Source organism: Mastigoproctus giganteus, chromosome 2 (assembly GCF_048544385.1).
Source record: "Mastigoproctus giganteus isolate SK-2022 chromosome 2, ASM4854438v1, whole genome shotgun sequence".
Classification (NCBI taxonomy): Eukaryota; Metazoa; Arthropoda; class Arachnida; order Uropygi; family Thelyphonidae; genus Mastigoproctus; species Mastigoproctus giganteus.
This window is the reverse complement of record NC_143576.1, coordinates 22,385,998-22,409,178: the sequence shown is the minus strand read 5'-3', so window position 1 is coordinate 22,409,178 and position 23,181 is coordinate 22,385,998. Positions and strand designations below refer to the sequence as shown.

General features: G+C 35.7%; 1 protein-coding gene across 1 annotated transcript in view; it reads right to left on the bottom strand.

The window, feature by feature from the left end:
- Positions 1-23,181, bottom strand: part of LOC150089213 (splicing factor YJU2) — a 96,934-nt gene that overhangs the window by 32,975 nt on the left and 40,778 nt on the right. Inside the window, exons 3-5 of the mRNA XM_090390377.1 lie at positions 22,647-22,791; positions 15,997-16,131; positions 4,932-5,113 (exon numbers count right to left, since the gene is read on the bottom strand). Coding sequence (XP_090246503.1) covers positions 4,932-5,113; positions 15,997-16,131; positions 22,647-22,791 — 462 coding nt within the window. The remainder of the gene's footprint in view (positions 1-4,931; positions 5,114-15,996; positions 16,132-22,646; positions 22,792-23,181) is intronic.

The window sequence follows — 23,181 nt, the reverse complement described above, 5'->3', positions numbered from 1 at the left end:
GGTGGTTAATTGTTGGAACAAACTTCCATCTGTCGTTGTGGAAGTTGCTAGGTTGAATAAATTTAAGGAGGAACTGGACAGGCATTTGGAGGGAATGGTGCGATTTTTTTTTTTTTTGGCTGATGCTGCATAAGCTCATACACTTGCTTTCTTGCATCACATGCTACTACTACTACATAGGGATACTTTAATTTTAACAACCCTGTATATATAATGAATAAAAAATAAATAAATAAATAAATAATAATAATAAATTTCTTTAGACACTCCTTTGCAGGCTAAGGTGATATGAATGTTTTGGCTATGTAAAAAAAAAAAAAAAAAAACAAACGAAAAATGTGTGCTGTTCATATTCAGGGTGCTGTGATCCTATCAATGTTCAAGGTAACTGTGAGAGTAAATGCTATGCCTTGTTTTCTTTGCTGCACCCCTAAATATATGTAGGCACGCGTGCACGTATAAAAGAAAATTTAAAACATCCTGTATACTCGTATAATAATAGGTGTGCAATTGAAGTGTGCTATGTACTTGTCTTGTTAATAGCCCCCCAAACATGACTGTAGCTGGGAAGGATGCATCCAACCTGGATGTTCCCCCACTGCCTGTGATGATTGATGATGACATACTGAACCCCTGGGTGGCATGATGTCGGATGCTGACACTGGCTGCAGCTGGTATGGCCAGTGTGGAATTCTTTAACCTAAAATTACCTGATAGCAACCACCCCTCCAACGTAAGGGGGAACTGATCCTATGATTTTAACAACCAAACACCCAAGGCAATTGCCCATCTCACCCCAAACTCTGCATGGTGGGCCTATCATCCACCTTCCTATCATCCACCTTCACCTATATTCCATAACTTATACTATCACCTCCATGCTCCCCTCCCCCTTTTTTTAAAGGGCACCCTGGCTCACTTCCCCAGGGTAGTGGACAGGCAACAGGGAGACCACAATTTTCCAAGGGTTCATGCCTAAGAGGCCAGATGAACAACAGACCAACACAATGCTATGCATACTACACAAAATAACACTCACTATCTGACCTTGACAGGAAAATTTGCTGGAAATTTTTGTTCTGTGACACAAAGTACGCAATGTGGAGTTATAGGAAACTCCTGTGAAACTACCTGTATCACTAAATGCTAAACTAAAGTCTACATGGATACTGGTCTTGCTATTTCTACATTTACTGGGTGGTTAGCGGTGTCACTGCTGTATTACAAGACACAGTGCTCACCACAGATATAAACCACACATGGCAATCTCACATGTGAATTTTAGATGGTTGTTAAACCACTGTTGGGCTAGTCATGGTAGATTCAATGCCAAGACAAGACACAGTGCTCACCATGGATTTGAACAACACATAGCATCTTCAATGAGTCATTTTTGAAATTGCGTGGGTAGCTGTTGCACTTTAATCTAATTTGAAAGAAAATTTAATGCAAATTTGCTGCTCAGTAAAATCACTTATTTTAAAATGCAAAGAAACACATAACCTTCTATTTAGTGCATGTTAATTCAGAATTATTGCAGATAAATGGGCAATTCGTGTGTAACTGTGCCTATGTGAATCACAAAACATTGTAACAAGTCAACTTGCTAGGGTGCAACAATTTCAAGCTACAATCAGTCCCCTAACTTTTTCATCACACCTTGTATAAGAGAATATGAGAAGCATCTCTAATTTGCATTGCAAATTTCTCATAATGTACACTGGACTTCCACAAAGTTCTTTACTAAAGCATTTGATTTGCTACTGGCTTAAAAAGATTTCCTTCCCAGGAAGTATTTTGATATTTGTTTGCCATTATTTTATTCTATACCAGAAGTTGAGTACTTATTGACCTGATAGCAGTTGCAGTGAATTTTATCTATAATGTTTTCTAACTTTGTTGTCATGTTTATCTAACCTTTGATATTGTTTGTGTGCATTATGCAATATTATAGGACTGCAAGGAGTGAGGGGGAGAGATTTCAATCACTCCATTCAGTTTTGATCATTAGAATCTTTTTGTCTCTACTGAAGACCAAGGCCAAGATCTGACCTTAAAGCTTCAGCTTCTTTTCAACTTAATAATAGATACCATTACATTGAACAATGAATTTTTTTCATTGGAAATATGGTTGACTTAGTGTATATTTTAATGCTGATTTTGAATGTGTAGCCCATTTTCCTAACATCCTCATTTTAAAAGATATTTCATATTTTAGTTTTCACATGCTTAGATTTTGGTCTATCTGTTCACATTAATTGGACTACTGATGGAGAAGTTTTCTAGACTTTGGTGATGAGTTGCTGGCAGGTGGATATAAAGCAAACCTTCTAAACAGGTCACTCAGTCAGAGTTATTATAAGTGTGTGAGCTTAACATTGTTATACATTAGTAAAGTTTCACTCTTTTTTATAGGTTTTTTTTTTTTTTTTAAGTTAAACTTTCAAATTTTAAAAATGTCACATCAGTGCATTATTCACCAGGTAGTTTTTGTTGTATGCAGTGATTACACAATTAAATCTCAAACAGTTGATAACACCCCTATTAAAGAAACCATATGTACTACACCTTAACTGAAAATTTAGTGATGCTACACTGTCTTTCTTTCATGTCTCAAAAGTTGGTTAAAAAAAAAAAAAAAAAAAAAATCACTGCCATTTTCTGTTTCCATGCTGTGGAAGGAGCCAATCTATCATTAAACAATTGCTATTTTTGCATAAATCAAACTGAAGAAGAGAAAGGAAAATATAGAATAAATGAGCATCCATAGTCATTAGACAAGTTAGTCATAATGAAAAACTGCCTATTCTTCCAGAAAACCTAGATATTAGAAGAAGAAAGTTCGGATGACCCATGAAACAACTGATATGAGCTCTAAATCAGAATATGAATGCCCAGACTCAAACAAGTCTCATCTTATAACTCAAGGTGAATTAAACAATCCTGTATGCAATTTAAATCTAAGACACAGGATTTTGGGCTCTAGGCTAAAGGAATGGAATTTACTGCAAAAAGATATAGATATACACAGTGTGATGATTGGAAAATGAGATCGATGTTATGAGACCAGTGCTGGTGCTGCCATGTACTAGAAGTAATCACAAAATGAGAGTGATTGTTCCTTGAGCACTGCAGTCAAGGTCAGTGGAAATTGCTTCCATTTCAGAACGTAATGTGAACTGAACTGCACGTCTCTTCTCTGTCTGTGTTGTGAAGAGACAACGAAACAAAGAGCAAACATCAAGTTTTGTGTTCAACTGGGCAAAAGTGCCATAGAAATGTTTCAAATAATGAGGCAAGTGTATGGAGAGAATTGTCTGATTCGTGCATGTGTGTTCGAGTGGCATAAACATTTTGCCCATGGAAGACGACGAATAACCGGGCCCAGCAAAAATGGTTCGAATCCCAGAGTTGATTTAAAAGGTGTGGGAAATCATTACCAATGACTGTTGTGCCAATTCTCTGAATGATTTCAGAAGATCTGTGCATTAATAAGGAAACCATTCAACAGATAATAACCCAGTATTTGAAGAAAATGAAGGTCTATGTGCAGGTTTTTCCACATTCATTATTAGATGGTCAACAACAGGCCCAAGTTGAACACTGCAGAAAACTCACTGAGGCCACTGAAAGCAAACCCAACATCTTGAATTCGATCGTGTTTTCAGTACGACCTGCAACAGAGTGCGGAGTGGAAGTCGGCAAACTCTCACAAATCCAAATGAGTTTGTCAAGGAAGGTCAAAAATCAAAACCATACTCATTGCTTTCTATGCATAAAGAGTTTGTGCCCAATGGCCTAAGTGTTACTGCTGCCTGCTATCTGGATGTTTTGAATAAATTGTTGCAGAGAATCTGTCACGTGCAACCTCAGCATGGAGAAGATGGCAGTTAGTTCCTCTTACACAACAACACACCAAGCCAAAAGGCTCTCATTATTTGGGAATTTTTTGACTAGCAAAAAAAGTCTGCGTACTGTTGTACTTCTGTGTTCACCAGACTTAGCCCTGTGCGATTTTGTTCACGAAACTCAAGGCACCACTGAAAGGCTGTTATTTTCATGATTTTGACACCATTCAAAGAGCTGTGACAAGAATATTGAACAGTATACCAGTCATTTCAGTCACTTCATGATTGCTGCGTGTGTGTGTGGAAGGAAGTTACTTTGAATACACCAAGGTTAGTTTACTCATACATGGGATCATTATTTTTTCTAGAATTGGTCTCCTTTTCCAATTTCCACACTCTATATCTGTATTTTGTAAACAGAAAGAACTTTCTGCAAACCCTACTACCATAATGATGTTGATAGACTACTTGATGCCCTTCGAAGATGATATAAACCGGAGAAATGCAGGCTTTTCATTGCCTTTTCAGAATTGTCCAAAAGCTGTACTACTCACCAATGGAAACATACATACATCTATACCCATTTGTCATGCTGTCCACATGAAAATAATCCTATAAGGACATAGAACTTCACTTAAGAAAAGTAAAGTAATAAATACAAGTGGCACATCTGTGGAGATTTCGGTTATTCAGATCCTTTTAAGTCTACAATCTGGCTGAAATAAAATAAAATATTATTGTTTTTTTTGTGAAAGTGTGACAATTGAGCCAGAACTATTACAAAAATAAAATATTGGTTCTCTTATAAATACTCTTTCACTTTTCCTTGCGTTAACAGAATGCATTTAATTAATGTGCACAGGTAAGAATTGGATACCGCATAGGTATTTTTTTAGCACAAATTAATAGACTTTTGCACAGTTAGTACATGATTTATTTGGATCTGGAGAGCGATTGTTATATCAGAAAATTCCTGGAACTGTTTGTTATATAATTTGTTAGGATGAATTGGTTACTAAGTAGATAACAATTTAATAAAACATAATAATAAAATTTTCCAATAAAACTATAAAAAATATCAACCTGATAAATTCTTCATCTTCGTTTTCTTGTTTTTTTTTCAATTCTTCAATTTGCTGGAAATTTAAATTCAGAAGATGATCAAAGTCTACTCTGGCATGCCGCTGATTTAAGTCTTTTAATTCTTCTAAGGCTTCAATCACCTCCATTTCTTGTTTTGATGCTTTAGTACGATTTTCAAGGAGCTTAAAACAGAAAGATTATTAGTTAAAACTTCTTCTAAGCAGAGAATGAGATAGGCCTATTTAATAAATAAATAAATTTCAAAAAGTTAAAGTTCATTAGCCATTTTACATAAAAAGCACTACAACTTCACTGAAATAAAAATTATATTTTTTGAACTGATATTTCTGTATGGCTGGAAAATTTAAGGTGTAATTTGCTACACAACTATTTACAGTCACAATCTAAGCCACTCAACTCATTTTCCTTGATTATTCATTATGTTCTCATCCATTTTAAAAGTGGTATATTTCTGTCATGACAGTTCTTTTCAGAGACTTCCTAATCTAGAATCCATGCTTTTTGACTGCCCCTGGTTCAAAATCATTTTTACTTATTCTCAGCATTCAGTTGCTATCATCATTATTGCTCTCCCGGCCTACCAGGTACTTTTGTAGTTTTCTTTCATTGAAACGTATTTTCTTTAGTCTTCCCTAACAGTGGAGCCATTTTCATTGGGAACTTTAATGTTTGTAACTGCAACTGGTAAGAGTGCAGCTGGTAAAGGCCATGGTTTCCATCCTTACACAAATTGTTTATTTACATACTAGAATATTAACTCACTTGCCTAACAGGTGCTAGTATCATAACTTCATAATAATCTCTTCTCCTATGCAGTTGATCCCTCACAGCCATTCTTAGCCTTGTGAACTCATAATATCCCATTTGGGGTATTATGACAAAACAGCCAAATGGGATGATAAGGAGGATTTCTTTCCTCTTTTCCTAAGCTGTTTTAGTCTTTTGATCTTGATACTTGTTCTGACCAAATCAATAAAGTCAGCACTGTTGCACTTAAACCCTCCTCCTTTATCTAAACCTCATACTTCTTTTGTATGTTGAAGGTTCTGTTGAAACTTCATATAAAAATATGCATATGACTTGTGATGTGTTTGTTCTGTTATTGTCTCGCAAAAACTTTAGTTCTGGAATTATCTATAACAGTGAAAATTCCATCTTTGTTCATTTTACTAAACCCTCTCAGAGCCTTATAAACCTCAATCAGGTCACCTCTGAGGTGCCCGGTTGCCAAGCTCTGTAGCTCACATATTCTGAGTCTTTCTCACATGGTCACCCATTTGCCAATCTCACCGTGCAAGTTGCCTGTCACTGGAAAACATCCGAAATGTTTGAAAGGTGTATGCAATTTATCTGTGTGTTGCTATTCCAACAAGAAATCGTGGATAAAGAGAAATAAATCTGGCTAGTTCAATAACCACTGTGTACCAGGGGTACGAGCTCATTGTAGGCAAGCTGACGTGGAAGGAAAGTAAAATTTTATTGTTTCTGGTCAATTGCTCTGCACATACCCCCAGCTGAACTTCTGGTGAAAAGTAATGTTTTTGGCAATTACTTTCCCACCAATGTGATATCTTTAATACAGCTTTGTGATCAAGGGATTTTATGCTCCATGAAGAGCCAATATAAAGGCAATTTTTTGAACTGTATGCTTAATTCAGTCAACAGAAGCATAAGAATTCAAGACTTCCAGAAAGGAGTTCAATGTTAAGGATGTGATTTATGCAGTTGCTAATGCTTAGTTGATAAAACATTAACAAATGCCTGGCACAGACTAGTCTACAATGATGTTTGATGAAGATGAACCTGTAGATGGACTTTGAAGGATGTAGTGTACTAAGGAAAAGAAGACGATATCAAACCTCTTTACTTATGCCAAAGGTTTATCATCTGAAAGTGTAAATAAGTTAGAGCAGGGGTGGCCAATGAGTCGATCGCGGCTTTAATTTTGGTCGATCATGACGAATTTTAAATATACAGTCATTCCTCGATTTGCCCGGTCAGGTATACTACCACAATTTTATATTGTGCAGAGGGTTTTGCTATCTGTGCATTATTTAAAAAAATATTTTTTTTTTTAACGAAGCTTCAAAAATATGAATGAAGAGCAGAATTTGAAAATTTATTTTATTTTTGCATGATTGAAGATTTCACTGAAAGAGAAACCCATTTCACAATTATAACGTAAAATACCACAGAATTCCAGCTGTAGATATTATTGCAAATGCAATAAGATTGAGTTTACTACCTGTTTATAATTAGAATTGTTTTTTGCAAATTGTTTTTATTGTTTTATGGTAGTGACCTCCAGAAATAGCTTTAGAAAAATATCACAAAGGCATTCAAAACTGATTCTTATAAGGATATAACCAAACAGAGCAATAAACAGTGGTGTGTTTGTCTGATTATTTTGGAAACAACTTCCTCATTCGGGAATCCTCTAAATCAATTATCCTACGTTAACTGTTCAGACAGAATATTTTTCCGGTTCGCGCAACAAAGTGTTTTAATCGGTAAGCATTGCTTTTACTGATTTAATAACTGGGCAGGACTTATATGTTAATTTAATACTTTTTGATTTAAAATGAATACTACGAAAAAGAGTAAAACATATCATTTTCATTAAGAGTGGGAACTAGAATACTTTTTTGTAATGGTGAAAGAAAAATGTTGTTTGATTTGCAATGCTTCCATAGCTATACCCAAAAAAAAAAGGAAATTTAGAAAGGCATTTCAATGCACTCCATGGTAAATACCAATCGGATTTTCCGCCAAATAGTGATCTTAGAAAAAACAAATTAGAAGAACTTAAATCTTATTTGCGCAACAAAATTTCTTCATGACACCTAATTTACAATCTAAAGCAGTAACTGTAGCATCATTTAAAGTGAGTCGTCTTCCAAAAAAATGCAAATCATTTTCTGATGGTCAATTCATCAAAGATGCATTTTTAGAAATAACAGATTCTCTTTTTGAAAATTTTAAGAACAAAAATGAAATTAAAAGTGCCCTTCAAGATCTGCAATTATCTCAAAATACTGCGATGCGACGCATTGAAAAAATGAGTAAAAATGTGAACAATTGTGTGCTCATATTTCTAATTGTGTGTCCTTTTCTTTACAACTGGATGAATCGACAGACATCACTGATACAGCTCAACTGCTCGTTTTTGTTGGTATGTTTTCGATGATTCTGCCACTAGAGAAGAATTGCTGCGTATGGTTTCTTTAAAAGAAAGAACTAGAGGTCTTGATATCTTTAACTCATTCAAACATTTTATTGAAAAAATTAAATTATCACTATATAAGCTCATCATAGCAACAACAGATGGAGCTAAAGCAATGGCGGGGCATCTTAACGGATTCATCGCATTGTGCCAAAAGGATGATGAATTCTCAGATTTTTTTGAGTTACCACTGTATCATCCACCAACAAGTGTTAGCCAGCAAAAGATTAAATACTAAATGTGTTATGGACATGGCTTTTGAAATCGTGAATTCCATCAGAGGACAATCTCTTCAAAGGAGACTTTTCAAAATGCAACTCGATGAAAAAAAACCAGATCTAATATTACACACAGATGTGAGGTGGCTGAGTCGGAGTAAGTCTCTACAGAGTTTGAAATTTGCTGAATGAAATTAAAAAATTTGTTGATCAAAGGGGAGATGATTATCAGCAGCTACAAGATACGGAGTGGTTGTGTGATCTGGCTTTTATGGCAGATTTTACCAGTAAATTAAGTGATCTGAATTTAGAATTACAAGGAAAAAATAAAAATGTGGGTGACATGATTAGAAGTATTTCTGCATATAAATATCAATTTTTGGAAATGGCTAAGGATTTCAAAGAAAAAAAATTCGACCATTTTGCAAATATGCAAGATCATTTGCAAAAATATCCTGTTTTTAAATGGATAACAATATATTTGTTATCCATTTAATGTCCACTTAGATACAAAACAAATTGCAGAAAAAATTGTTGCGATTTTTCGCATGGAGAAAATATTACTTGAAAATGAAATTATTACATTGCAAAACGATATCTTCCTAAAAGCCAGATCATCAGAAGAAGACTTTTGGAAATATGTTTGCCGAGAAAAGTACCCAAATGTAAAAAAATGCAGTGAACTTTTAAATTCCTGTTTTGGTTCCATATATCTGTGTGAATCGGCCTTTTCGTATTTGAAACAAACAAAGACGAAGAATTGCTGTGCTCTTACGGACTTGTATACAGAAGATTCTTTACGATTGGACTTATCACAGTATATCCCCGATTTCGAAAGCTTGGCAGATGACATGAAGACACAAAGTTCGCATAAATTAAAATTTTAAATACATATGAATTTAAAATAAGAATTCTGAATTGTATTGAATTTTAAAATTTATAAACAACATTTTACAATATGTGTTGATTAACTTTTTTAACCTTGTGCAATGAAATTTTTGAGATGGTAGATCGTGGCACATTTTGAAGGAAAAAAGTAGATCGCATCACAAATTAAGTCGGCCACCCCTGAGTTAGAGGAAGCTGATATCAAAGAAGTGCTGAACATTGACATTGATGCACCTGTCGTGCATTTGTTGAGTAATGGAGAAATTGCTAAAATGGTGTTAAATCAAGATAAGCATGAAGATAGTGATGATGATGATGATGAATATGTGTGATAATCCTGTTGCTTCTACAACATAACTTGTTTTGAGAATGGAATACCAAAGCAGATCACGAATACTGACATCAGTTGCAATTTTATTTAGTTAACAGAACATCCTTTTTTGCTACCTCTGGGTATAACAATCAATAAACCATTTATATAAATTATATGTAGAATATGTATTTTTGTCTTTTGAAAATGTTTGTACTTTAGAGGATAGTGGAGCTTGTAAATACTCAAATACATGTAAACTGCAGCTCCAGTTTTTTATGGTAGGTGTATTTGACTACAAGGCATGTGTAAACTTCCAAGTGCACAAAACTTGCACATGGCTACAGTAAGTTATGAAGTTTTACGAAGCTATATATCTTGTAAATTAATGGAAAATATCCTGATATATTACATAACAAAATCATTGCTCTAGATGCAATTTAACAGGTGTTTTTCTGTTAAAAGAATGAAGGTAGAATATAACAAAAGGAATTGTTTTCAATGCCATTCACTGAGAAACAATTTAAAAATATAAGAGATTACCTCATTCAGCTTGTTGGATATCTTCAATATGACACTTTCCAAATATAACCGACTAAAACACGACTTAAAATAATTTTAATGTATTCTTCCACTCATTGTTCATGTATGATTCGACACCCTGGGATCACAGACGAAGGTCCACCTGACCCCGAACAAATGAAATCGCCACAAAACTATGAGTGATAGAAGACATTGTGTCAAATTCATTAAAACAAAATCTTGAAAATGATATAACTTTAAACCTTTAAAACCACAATGGTGAAATAAAACTACTTTTCAAATGATTTCTTTCCCTTAAACCAACATCTCGTTCACAGGTTGGAAAATGACACGAGGCACGTGTGTGTTAAGATATTAATAGGAGATTATTTGTGCTGGCACATGCGTGTAAACAACCATGAATCAGAAATGAGGAAGGGACATTGAACGTTGATAGAATTACAATGCAACTTCATTTCCAAGGTTTCCACGATTAATAATTTAGTATAGCTGTGCTGGATGTTTAGAATTTTTGCTTCGTTTAATAAGAATGTATGACTTTCATTTATTGCATAAAAATGCCAATTCTGATGCCATCATGAAGCACAAATCGACACAGCATGTTGCTTCAATCTCAGGTCTAGAGTACATCAGGTCAAGCCCTGGTAAATGGAGTCACAATCGCCACATGAAATGTTATATACAAGGTCATTTATTTGTACAGAAAAGGAAGAATGGACAGTGCGATTTTTTAGTATGGAGTGTAATTTCTGCATAGGTATTTTAAATTCTGTGTTCCTACATAGTCTACTAAGTTGCTTATGCCACTGTTGTTATGGTATGATTTCACCAAATTTCACCCCATCCGACCGATAGTATCCTATAGAAACTGCATTTTCACAGTTAGCTGCACATTTCTACAACATTATAGAACTGTTTAAGCAAATGTTAAAATTTAGTATAAGAACTAGGTTGCTTTATTTAATAGTCTTAAAGATCACAAAATCGGTAACAATGATAAACTGTTTTCGTTAGTTCTTCATACACAAATGTTAATGTGGGATATGTGCTTGATATAATTTGGGACCTGTTGAATAACAACATTATTGGGGTTAATCGGACTAAATTACCTAAAAAAGAAATTTTAAAATCAGTTAAACTGACCAAAGCAAATTTTTTACCTTTCTGAACAGAATATATAAACAAATTTTCGGACTGCCGATGGGCTTAAGCCTTAGTGGCCTTATAGCAGAAATTTATTTGACTAATATTGAGCATATACACTTAACACCGTTTCTCCCCTGAATTACACATTACTGGAGGATATCTCGATGATGTACTTATTATCACTAATGATAATACCACTAATGCAGTTTTACAGTTGGCGCACGATAGCCTTAGATGCTGATGTGCCATTAAACTTCCAATAACCAACCAACCGTTTTACAGACACTTAATAATGTCCACACAAGGTTGCATTTTATACTAGAAAAGGGACATGAAGAGGCAAAGTCTCTTAATTTCTTAAATTTTACACTGAATGGCATTGAAAACAATTTCTTTTGTTATATTCTACCTTCATTCTTTTAACACCTGTTAAATTGCATCTAGAGCAATGGAAGATTTTGTTATGTAATGATATCCTACTAACTGAATGAGGTGCTGACCAGGTTAACTGGGTGGGTAAAGTGACTGCCTAGCAACCCAAAGTTTGCAGGTTCGAATCCCGCCTTGGGCTTGGATCAGAGTAGAGAATGCAAAAACCTTGGGAGGTGCAATATGGCCACAGAAGCCAATGCACCAACAACTAACAAAAAAAAAAAAAAAAAAAAAAAACTGAATGAAGTAATCTCATATTTTTAAATATCGATATATTGTAGAATCTATTGAGCTGTGTAGCTCTATTTTTTTTATATTGAGAAACAATGAATTTCGTGCTAAAGACCCTGAAGTAAACTTTCTTTGATTTGAAAGCTGTACCACTGCTCATCCCCTCCCTCCTTCTTATCATAGTTTTTGCACAATAAATATTTAATTCACTTAATGCAGTACAACACATTTTTCTTTTTTCTACTTCATTAATCTGTAGGTCATTTATTTGCTTTTCTGTCAAAGATTAAATTTCAACAAGTAGTAGCAATTTTATTTAGTGCTTCAATAATGCTGCTTGCCTGGACATACCAAAGTAGAAGAAAAATGGATCACCAATGTTTGTGACCTGTGGTCAGTTATTTTGCAACATCAGCTCATCATTCTTATTTTTGAAATAATCCTTAGAATACTTATTAAGCCCTATGCAGCATAGTGCCAGTAACTTAAGAGACTTGTTACTGGCACTATGCCAGTAACAAGTCTCTTAATAAGTAATTATACCTTTCATAATTTCCCATTCCAGATCACTATTCAAGTGTATCTCACAAGCTTTGTATCAGTCAGAGTTTAAATGTTCCCCCAGGTTCCCTCTCCACAGATTGACATTTATTTCAAATTCACAGCATCTCGAGGTGTTGGCAGAAGATAAAACGATACTGCAACAGGTAGCAGAAATTTCATTTAATTTCAACTACTGGACACTCACCCAGTCATACTATAATAGAAGAAAAAATTACTCATCAACATTTGTTCTCTATGATTTTCTGTTATTGTATGACAACAGTCACACACTTACTTAATTCTTAATGAATTAAGAATTAATTAATTCTTACCTTTCTTAATGCTTCTGTGTGCATGCACTGGCTATCACATGTTTAAGTGCATCTTCATTAAGCACATCTACGTTTTTCTAAGGTTCTACTATCTAAGGTTCAACTATAAACTACGGTTTTCTAAGGATCTACATTTTCAAAACCTTTATTGTCAAGAAATAATTCAAAATTGTTCACATTTTGATGCTACCCTACATTTTAACCTATTATAAACACAACTGTGAAAATAAAATATATTTGTAAATAAAATATTGGAGCATGCACATTTGTTTTTTGTCCAAACTCATTTCCCTTATTTGGATGTGGCTTAATTTGTTTCTTTGGGAAGAGGCCTCACAACTGCTAAAATTAGCAGAGAGCAGTGCTTGTGAAAACAAAAAATTCATTCTTTGTAATGTGCTGACACTGTTTACACTGGCACTTTTCATTTCCACTTGTGAAAATGAAACTCCCTCATTCTTCAGTATTGATGTTCATATTGTTGCATCAACAATTGCATCAAGTGCATCAACAATTCAAGCTGCTCCTAAAACACATGACAATAGTGCACGGCCAGAATTGGACAGATTAATTTGAAATTCTCATTTTTAATGATTGCAGATATTATAGGTGTAATGCAAATGTGTTATTTTATTTGTTTATAGCCGAACTTCTTCATTTAACAAAACAATTAATGATGCAGATCAAAAGGAAACTCCATAGTTGAGGAATACTAAAATTGTAATTTTCTTAACTCGGATGGACTTTTTTTTTCGGCAAAAAAACATGCTTGCCATAGCACTCTGCAGATATATGTTCTTGCTGGACAGTTAAGCAGCAACAGATGCTCAAACAGACATTCATGTTGAACCTTGTTTATCAAGTCATTAGTAGCAAGCTGCCCTGTACACTGAAATATATTAGCAGTAAATGTTCAAAAGAAACATGGTTGAGCACTTTTGTCGAAGTTTTTGTGGCCATATGAGTGGTTTGGATAAAATATAAACCATGGCTGGCTGAATTTTTCATGTGTTGATTGTGGTCAGAATTTATTACTGGTTCTCAAAGAACAAGTAATAAAATCACAGAAAGTGTGGTCACCCACACTGATAATCACTTTCATAGCCAATGCATCTTAACTAAACACCTCAGGATTTTTTGCTATCCCTACACTTTCCAACCATTACAGAATATGGTTCCAGTTGACATTCATAATAAATAAGTAAAATTTAAAAAATAATAATAAAAAAATTGATATATTGTTCATACAATATATTAATTTTTTTTCTCAACCAATATATTGATATACTGAGATATATCAGTTCTTTTACATCAATAATATATATAATGCTGTGATGATATATATACTATCTGTGTACATATATACAGAACCATGCGTTTGTTAATGATCGATGAGGTCACTTAATTGCTTCAACAGGTAAGCACCCTAAGTGGCACAAAGGGGTTAGGTTTGCAGGTCTGCATGTGTGTGGGACCCTTTATTAAAACGACTTAAAATATTATTCAGCTTTCTGCTGCCTATGCTAACCTTTTCAGGAGGAGATAGGCAGACCAGAAAACTCAATGATTAAGTAAACTCATACCTCCTCGTTTATATAAGCTGGGCATAACCATTTTTAATATCAGGTAAATTGTAAACCACATCACAAGTACATGTGTGTGTGGGGTGGGGGGGGTACATGGAACAAAAATAAACTGAACTTAAACAATGCAAAAACCCAAAAGAGAATATCATATTAAACAAACCTAATCATAAATCAAATTAATAATTAAAGCAAATCAATTTAATGAACCTGACTAACTATCCAACATAAAAAAGTAACAAACAAAAAAACTAGAATAATGTACAAAAGCAATCACGTCAGAACTGTAAGGTATTAGAAAAAGTTAGTCTGCTATATTAGCATACCAATGCTTTTTTGGTTGTTGTTGTTGTTGTTTTGGTTTTTAGGAGCATTAGCAACTAAGACCATATTGCTCCAGGGATATGCGGTGGTCATTCCCGGACCTTTCCGCATCCTCTGTATTTGGTGTTCACGGGCTCGAACCCCATTCTAATCAAGAAGCGTGTGCTACGCACTGCTGCTCCTGCCCACCTGGCTATGGAGGCACCACTTTTTTTGGTCTGCTAATGTAGTGTGTTATCTAATATATCACAGTTCCAATATCTGTTTGCTTCAGTACATTATCCTTGGTTTTTTATGTTCTATTAGCTAAAGACTTTAGGCAAGGTCCAATATGTATTTGTGGTCTCTTTAGGTTATGCTGGTCATCATGGTGAAATCCAACATTCCTCACATTTCACAGGCATAGCTTTAGAGCAGTTTCACATGTGGGTTGCTAAGGTAGCCTACCAGAACAGTTAGTGTATAATTTTGCTGCCTCTGCCAGCAAATAACTGGATGGAGTCTGAATGTTTATGCGAGAGGCACTGTCAAGGCCACGTTGTCAAGAAGAAGGTATATTCTTCTTTTGTGTGCCAAAAATCTTCTTTTGTGTGGAAATTTCGTTAATTCATGTTTCCCCTCTACTCAATTCACCACAAATAGTCAAACTAACAAAATAAACTTATCTGCGAAAGGGTCCAAATCTCCTAAAAACTTTGTGGAGTCTCAGTTCCAATCTTAGTGATGTCCATTTTTACCTATAATCTGTCATACCCAACTTAATATTTCTAACAGAATGACAGTTATCAGTTGCCTAAGCCACTACTTATCTTAGTTGCCCTAATTATTTGCTTTATGAATCCTTTTGCTTCAGAGGTAGTATTTGTGTATTTCTCTTCTCATTCTCAAAACCTGTGCTCCTGCTGTGTAACACTTTTTTTTTTTTTTAATATTTTCTTATTCGACTAGAGTTCTTCCTTCTGCATGAAAACGTTTTCATGTCCAGCCAGTTCCTTAAAAGGATGGCAAATCCTTACCTTCCAGTTATTGTATATTTACACTCACTTCTATACTTTCCAAATTAATGGAAAAATCCATCAACTGCCAATTCTTACACTAGCTTGCACAAAACAAACATAAAATAATTTATACTTATAACATTCTTACAAATTTCTATTTCTTGAAGATTTGTTTTAAATGTTTCATGTATTTTATTAACAAAACTGAATAACCACAAATTAATACATATACATTTTAATTATCATGCTGCATTTGTATAATAGTATATCTACCTTCATTGGATTATTCTTTTCTTCTTCTTCTTGCTCTCGAGCTTCCCTCTCAGCTTGTTCTTCTGCCAACTTCAGTGCTTGAAAATTGCGAGTTGCTCCATGTTCTACAACATAATCTGCATTTTCTGGATCTGTCTGAAATTTAGGAATCAATAAATATTTTCATAGCCAATTTTTTCCAATTAATTTAATTTTATTACAATGGATCAAAATGACAAAACATGAACAATAAAAAATATGTTTTTGGACGAAAATACAAATTGATTTGAACATTCTAATCCACTGATATCTGCACCCTTTAATTTAAAATTCTGGACTAAAGCAGTAACCAAGTTTTAAGGGCACAAAAGTTGATATTGTTGTACATGTTGGAACTAATGATATTAAGAGTAGGAGATCGGCAGAATTACTTAACAAGTACAAGTCACTGTTGAAAAAAAGCAGTGAATTAGGGTTGAATTTGAAAGTGTCTACAATTCTGCCCATACATGATAGGAGGGAGTATATGATGAGAGCCTTGTCGATCAATTCGGCACTGGAAAGATTGCGCAAGGCTCAAGTGATAGAATTTTTTTCAGCCTGGTCTGTACTTGTTAACAGGAGAGACTGCTTCTACAGGGATGGGATACACTTAAATAGAAAGGGTGCAAGAATATTTGCTGATGCTATTGAAGCACTGTTAGGTGGGTCGGAAAACTGCTAGCTTGGGGGGGAAACATGGGCTAGTAGATTAACAGTAGCTGCTGGCAGAAGTGAAAGTGATTCTTGCACTGCTTCTATTGTAATGAGCAGCAGCCTGGAAAACAAGATGCAGGGTATTTTAAAGACTGCTGGGAGTCATTACGGTACAAGTAAACATATGCATTGTGTTAGGGTAGCTAGGAATAGGAACAGCTGCATGTATACTTGCATATACACCAATGCTAGTAGTTTGGTAAATAAATTTGATGAATTTCAGGTGTTGGTCAAAACATCAAAGGCAGATATTGTTGAGGATATCAGAGACGTGGTGTCACACATATAAGAAATGCAGAACTGGAATTTGGGGAGTACAATGTGTACAGGAAGGATAGACAAAATAGCAAGGGAGGAGGGGTTATGCTATTAGTTAAGAAACACATAAAATCCAAGGAAGTGCAGCCAATTTGAGGTTGGAGCAGTGTGGCATTGGAGGCAAATTGCTGCTGTGGATAAAGGGGTGGTTGAGGGGGAGAAGACAGGAGTGGTAATCAATGGACACTGCTCATCGTGGACTAATGTTATTAGTGGAGTCCCTCAGGGTTCAGTATTGGGTCCATTATTGTTTTCTGTATTTATAAATGATATTGATGATGGTATATCAAGCTTAATGTCCAAGTTTGCCGACGATACGAAGGTTGGCAGGGTTGTCAAGGACACTACTGACACTATGCTACTGCAACAGGATCTGGAAAGGTTGAGCAGATGGGCTTCGAGGTGGCAAATGAAGTTTAACATTCACAAATGTAAAGTACTACATATGGGAAACAGCAACCCCAGAGCAACGTATCAGCTCTGTGGTACTACACTGACCTGACAGTGGTAGAGAATGAAAGGGACCTGGGGGTGGTTGTGCAGGCAGATATGAAGTTTTCTGAGCAGTGCAGACGGGCTGCAAGAGTAGCTCATGGTGTATTGTCGATGATATATAGGAATTTTTCTAGCAGGGATAAGGAGGTGATTATTCCCTTGTATAAGGCAATGGTCAGACCACACCTAGAGTACTATATACAGGTCTGGAGGCCTCATTTCAAGAAGGATGTAGAGATGCTGGAACGAGTACAGAGAACGGCAACGAGATTAGTGAATGGAACAAAGAGGTGCTCTTACGAAGAAAGGCTTAACTTTTGAAATTGCAGTGTCTGGAGACTAGGCACCGGCGAGGTGATCTGATAGGTGTATAAAGCCTTGAATGGTTTGAGCATGCTGAATGCTGATGGGATTCTTCCTCTTGCTCAGAATAATCACCTGAGAGGGCATAAATTCAAATTGAGAAAAGACAGATGTAGGATAGACGTGCGGAAATTTGCCTTTAGCCAGCGGGTGGTTGGTTGGTGGAATAAACTTCCATCCCTTGTCGTGGAAGTTGATAGCCTAAATAAGTTTAAGGCTCAGCTGGACAGGTATTTCGAACGAACAGAGGGGTGAAGTGGAAGTGGTTATTTTTTTATTTTTTATTTATTTATTATTTATTTTTTATTTTTGGCTGATTCTGCATAAGCTTGCTTTCTTGCATCGAATGCCTCTATTAATGCTAATGCTAATTTGATATCGCTGGACAGTGCAGTGTCGAGTCAGTTTGGTGTGACATAAGCATTGGGAGATCAAAATTGAGAGTAGGAATGTGCTATATGCCTAATGACTCTGAATGAGTATATTACGAAATTGTACAGGGAAATACAGTGGGCCAGTAAATCAAAGAGTCTTATAATGGGTGATTTTAATTTCTCGGATATTGACTGAATTTGTGGGTTGGTCAATCACACGCTAGGAAGGCTTTTGTGGATTTATTGGATGATTGTTTTCTACATCAGCATGTTTGGGAGAAAACTAGACTGAGTAATAATCTTGATCTGATTATCAGTAGAGATTCTTCATGTGTTAAGAATCTACAGATAAAGGAACCACTGGGTGGCAGTGATCACAGTGCGCTGAAGTGGGATTTACCCAAAGAGATAACTACCATTAGGGATAAAAAGAAGGATTTTTGCTTTTGTAAAGGTGACTAAGAATGGTCAGACACAGTATTTAAATTCTATACGGTGGGACCAACTGATGATGTTACCAACAGCAAATTCAAAATGGGAGGCATTCAAAGAATTAATCTTGGAAGCTACTAGGCTTTACCTACCAACTAAGAAATATTATTCAGGCCTAAATGGATGTCAGATGAACTAATGAAACATGTGGCAGAGAAGAAAAATGCATGGGATACATATAAATTAATGGGTGACATGGAAGCCTATGATAGATAAAAGCTGGTCTGTAATCAAGTCACAAAGGAGATTAGGCAGGCAAAGGCAGATTATGAGAAATCTTTGGCAAAGGAAAACAGCAAAGAGTTCTTTAGCTATGAAAACTCTAGAAGGAAAGGGATGAAGCAGATTGGTCCACTAGATATTGATGGTTCAACTGTTGATGATCCTGCTCAGGGAGGGGAATGCCAGTGGTGAATTAAACTCTGGCAGTGAGCTAGATGTTTATGTAATAACTCAGAGGAAAGTGGAGGAGAAATTGTTGAAGATAAACATAAAAAAGGTACCCAGGGTGGATGGGATCTATCCAGTTATATTAAAGGAAGCAGCAAAAAAAGTAAGCAAACCCTTAACCATAATTATGAGAGCTTCCTTGGACTCAGGGGAAGTACCCATAGACTGGAGATGTGCAAATGTGACCCCAATTCACAAAGGAAGATCAAAGGGCAAACAATTAATTATATACCTGTTAGTTTAACTTCTGTTTCAGGGAAATTAATGGAGGCACTGGTTAAAGAAGCACTGCAGGATCATCTAGACAAGACTTCAGTTATAGCTCGGACACAGTATGGTTTTGTTAAGGGGAAGTCTTGTCTGACCAGTTTGATTGGATACTATGATGTGGTCACAAAGCAACTGGATGCAGGGAATATCTTTGATATCATATATTTGGATCTTAGAAAGGCTTTTGATACTGTTGCACATATAAGACTGCTGCACAAATTGGAGCAGTGTGGCATTGGAGGCAAATTGCTACTATGGATAATGCATGAAGAATCACTACTGATAATCAGGTCAGGAGTAATACTCCCTCTAGTTGCCTCCCGAACATGCTTCTGAAGAAAACAATCATCCAATAAATCCACAAAAGCCTTGTCAGTGTGTGAATGACCAACCCACAAATTCCAGTCAATATCTGGGAAATTAAAATCCCCCATTATAAGACACTCTAATTTACTGGCCCACTATTTCTCTGCACAATTGCTCATTATACTCATCAGATTCTTTAGGCCTATAACACACACCCACTCTCATTTTTCCTTTCCCAGTGCTTATGTCACACCAAACAGACTCAACATTGCATTGTCCACCCACAATTGGTTATTGTTTATTATTTGGTTTTTAGGAGCATTAGCAACTAAGGCCATATTGCTCCGGGATATGCGGTGGTCATTCCCTGACCTTTCCGCATCCTCCGTATTTGGTGGTGACGGGCTCGAACCCCGGTCTAAATCAAGAAGCATGTGCTACGCACTGCTGCTCCTTCCCACCTGGCTACGGAGTCGCACCCACAATTGGATGCACTTCCTTAGATTTTATGTGTTTCTTAACTAACAGCATAACCCCTCCTCCCATTCTGTCCTGTCTATCCTTTCTGTACACATTGTACTCCTCAAATTCCAGTTCTGACTGCTTATGTCTGTGTGACACCATGTCTGTGATATCCCAACAATATCTGCCTTTGATGTCTTGACTAGCACTTCAAGCTCATCGAATTTATTAACTATACTCCTAGCATTGGTGTACATGCAAGTATACATGCACCTGTTTCTACTCTTAAGTTACCCTAACACAGCCCATGTATTTACTTGTTCCACTATGACTCCCAGCGGTCCTGGAAATTCCCATTGCCTTGCTTTCCAGGCTGCTGCTCAATTGCATTTCAATAGAAGTAGTGCAAGAATCACTTTTACTTCTGCCAGCGGCTACTGTTAATCTATTAGTCCATGTATCACCCCCAAGCCAGCGGTTTTCCATTCCACCTAACTCTGCCTCGACAGCATCAGCAAATATTCTTGCACCCTTTCTATTTAAGTGTATCCCATCCCTGTAGAAGCAGTCTCTCCTGTTAACAAGCCCAGACGAGACTGAGAAAAATTCTACCCCTTGAGCCTTGCACAATCTCTGCAGAGCAAAACTGATCGACAAGGCTCTCCTCCTATCGTGTCTGGGCAGAATTGCAGGCACTTTCAAATTCAACCCTAACTCACGGCTTTTTTTCAGCATTGTCTTGTACTTTCTAAGTAATTCTGCCGGCACTAATGTTGTACATGTTGGCACTAATGATATTAGTGCCAACATGTACAACAATATCACCCTTTGTGTCCTTAAAGGATGATATCTGCCCTACAACGTCATCAACCTTTGCCCCTGGCAGACATACCCTGGTCCTGTTCCATCTATCCTATTTGCACAATATGTTCCTTGTTTCTCTTGCAATAGTGTCACCTACAACAACTAGTTCCTTTGGGACCAGCACATTCTCTGGCATTGATGTGGGCAGCTGAGAGCTTGATGGACCCCTCAATTTAAATCCTTTGAGGGCATCCACCCTTTCAAAGCTCTCATATAAGCTCATAACAATGCCGAGTTGGCACCTGATTTCCTCGCGCTCCTTACATCGCGCAGACACAAGGACATTCCCCTTGGCAATATCATGTCCTGTTCCTGATTGATCCACAAACGTCAAACAAGCAGTGGATTTGAACAGACTGTGATTCAGAGGACAACCGCCCCCCTCAGTTCTCCCCAGAGCCACAGCACTTTCACTAGTTTGAGCCTTTTGCTTTGCTGCTCTGGTCTGAGTCATGATTTCTATTCAAGTTCAATAAAGTTCCAATACAAAATATAACCCTAAACCTATATCCCAATGCAGTTATAACATTATATATATGTATTTCGGTATCGAATATTATCTCCGAGTTACTTTAGATGACTTTCTTACCCCTTTCAACTTATATGTATTAATTTATGATGTTACGTTTGTAATAACTGGGTCGCTATATTTATCTAGTTAAAAAAGTTGTTATTTCGTTTTTAGGAGCATTAGCAAATAAAGCCTTATTGCTCCGGGATATGCGGTGGTCATTCCCTGACCTTTCCGCATCCTCCGTATTTGGTGGTGACGAGTTAAAAAAGTACAATTCAATTGACAATGAAATTTAATAAGATTAATAAATTTTACTGATTAATTGATACTACTATACTCGCTATCTCGTTTTCCATTAAACCTTACACTAGCACACATTGTATCGTATAACAATGGCGACAAGTTATGAATGGTTAATCTACGGACACGAGGAATTATTTACTTTCCAAATCGCACTATCCAAATTCAAAATTAACCACGGAGCTTGACTAGGTCTATAAGCTAGTTAGAGAAAATAATTTAATCTAACAATTAAGTCAATAAAGCAGCTAAGTATAATTAAAAACTTTTCGTTCGCGGGAACTGCAAAACCTGTCCACACGTGGATTTGATACCCTTACCAATACTAAGTAATAACCTACAAAAACTTGATCTAAATTCAATTTAAACTAAAGTATTGTTACTAGGAATATAAAGCAACTCTAAAAAATAAATTAATATGCCAATTTAAGTCAATAAAAAAGCAAAAACTTCTCTATTTGTTGGAGCCGTAAAAATGTTTTTATATGTGAATGGAATCTTATCACTGCATTTTTTAAAAATGCAGTGATAATAAATAAAAAACAAGCAAATCAGATAACATTGTTTGTTTTTTAAAGTCCCACTCTGAAAAGAATTTATTTCTTAATTAATTTAAATATGTAATAAGTACTTAAGTGACCTTATTTATTGTCACCAACTTGTTAATTATCAAATATTAATATTCTAATAATAGTGTTAAAACAAACCTTGAAGGTTATTTCTGACAGGCAACGGGGACATTTAATGTAAAACCTGAAAATTTTGATTCCAAGGTATTCTTCATTTTGGACAGTTTCTTTACGAGCATTAAATTTCTTCCCCTTGTATATATATTCACCACAAGTCTTGCATCTATTATAAATAATGGAAAATATTAAATGTTGGGATTATTATCATTACAAAGGTTAGTAACACGTCAAAAAGCATAATTACTATATACACAGTCTTACTAAATGCATTGTGGTATCGGGAAGATTTTAACTTCATTATTAAATATTTGTATTGTGAGAGTTCACACACAGCTGATTATAAAAAAAAAAGTTTTTTAAAACTGGGTATGCCTTATACTATCAAGTGAGTTAATTCATACTTATCTTTGTTAGTTTAAATAATTTTTACACTATATTGCTAAATGTATGTGGACAACATTTGGCCTTCATTTCCAATTTCAATTTGCCCAAAAGTGATGAATAATGCTCAGTTATTGCTTTACCCTTTTCCAGATAGTCAATAAACAAAATC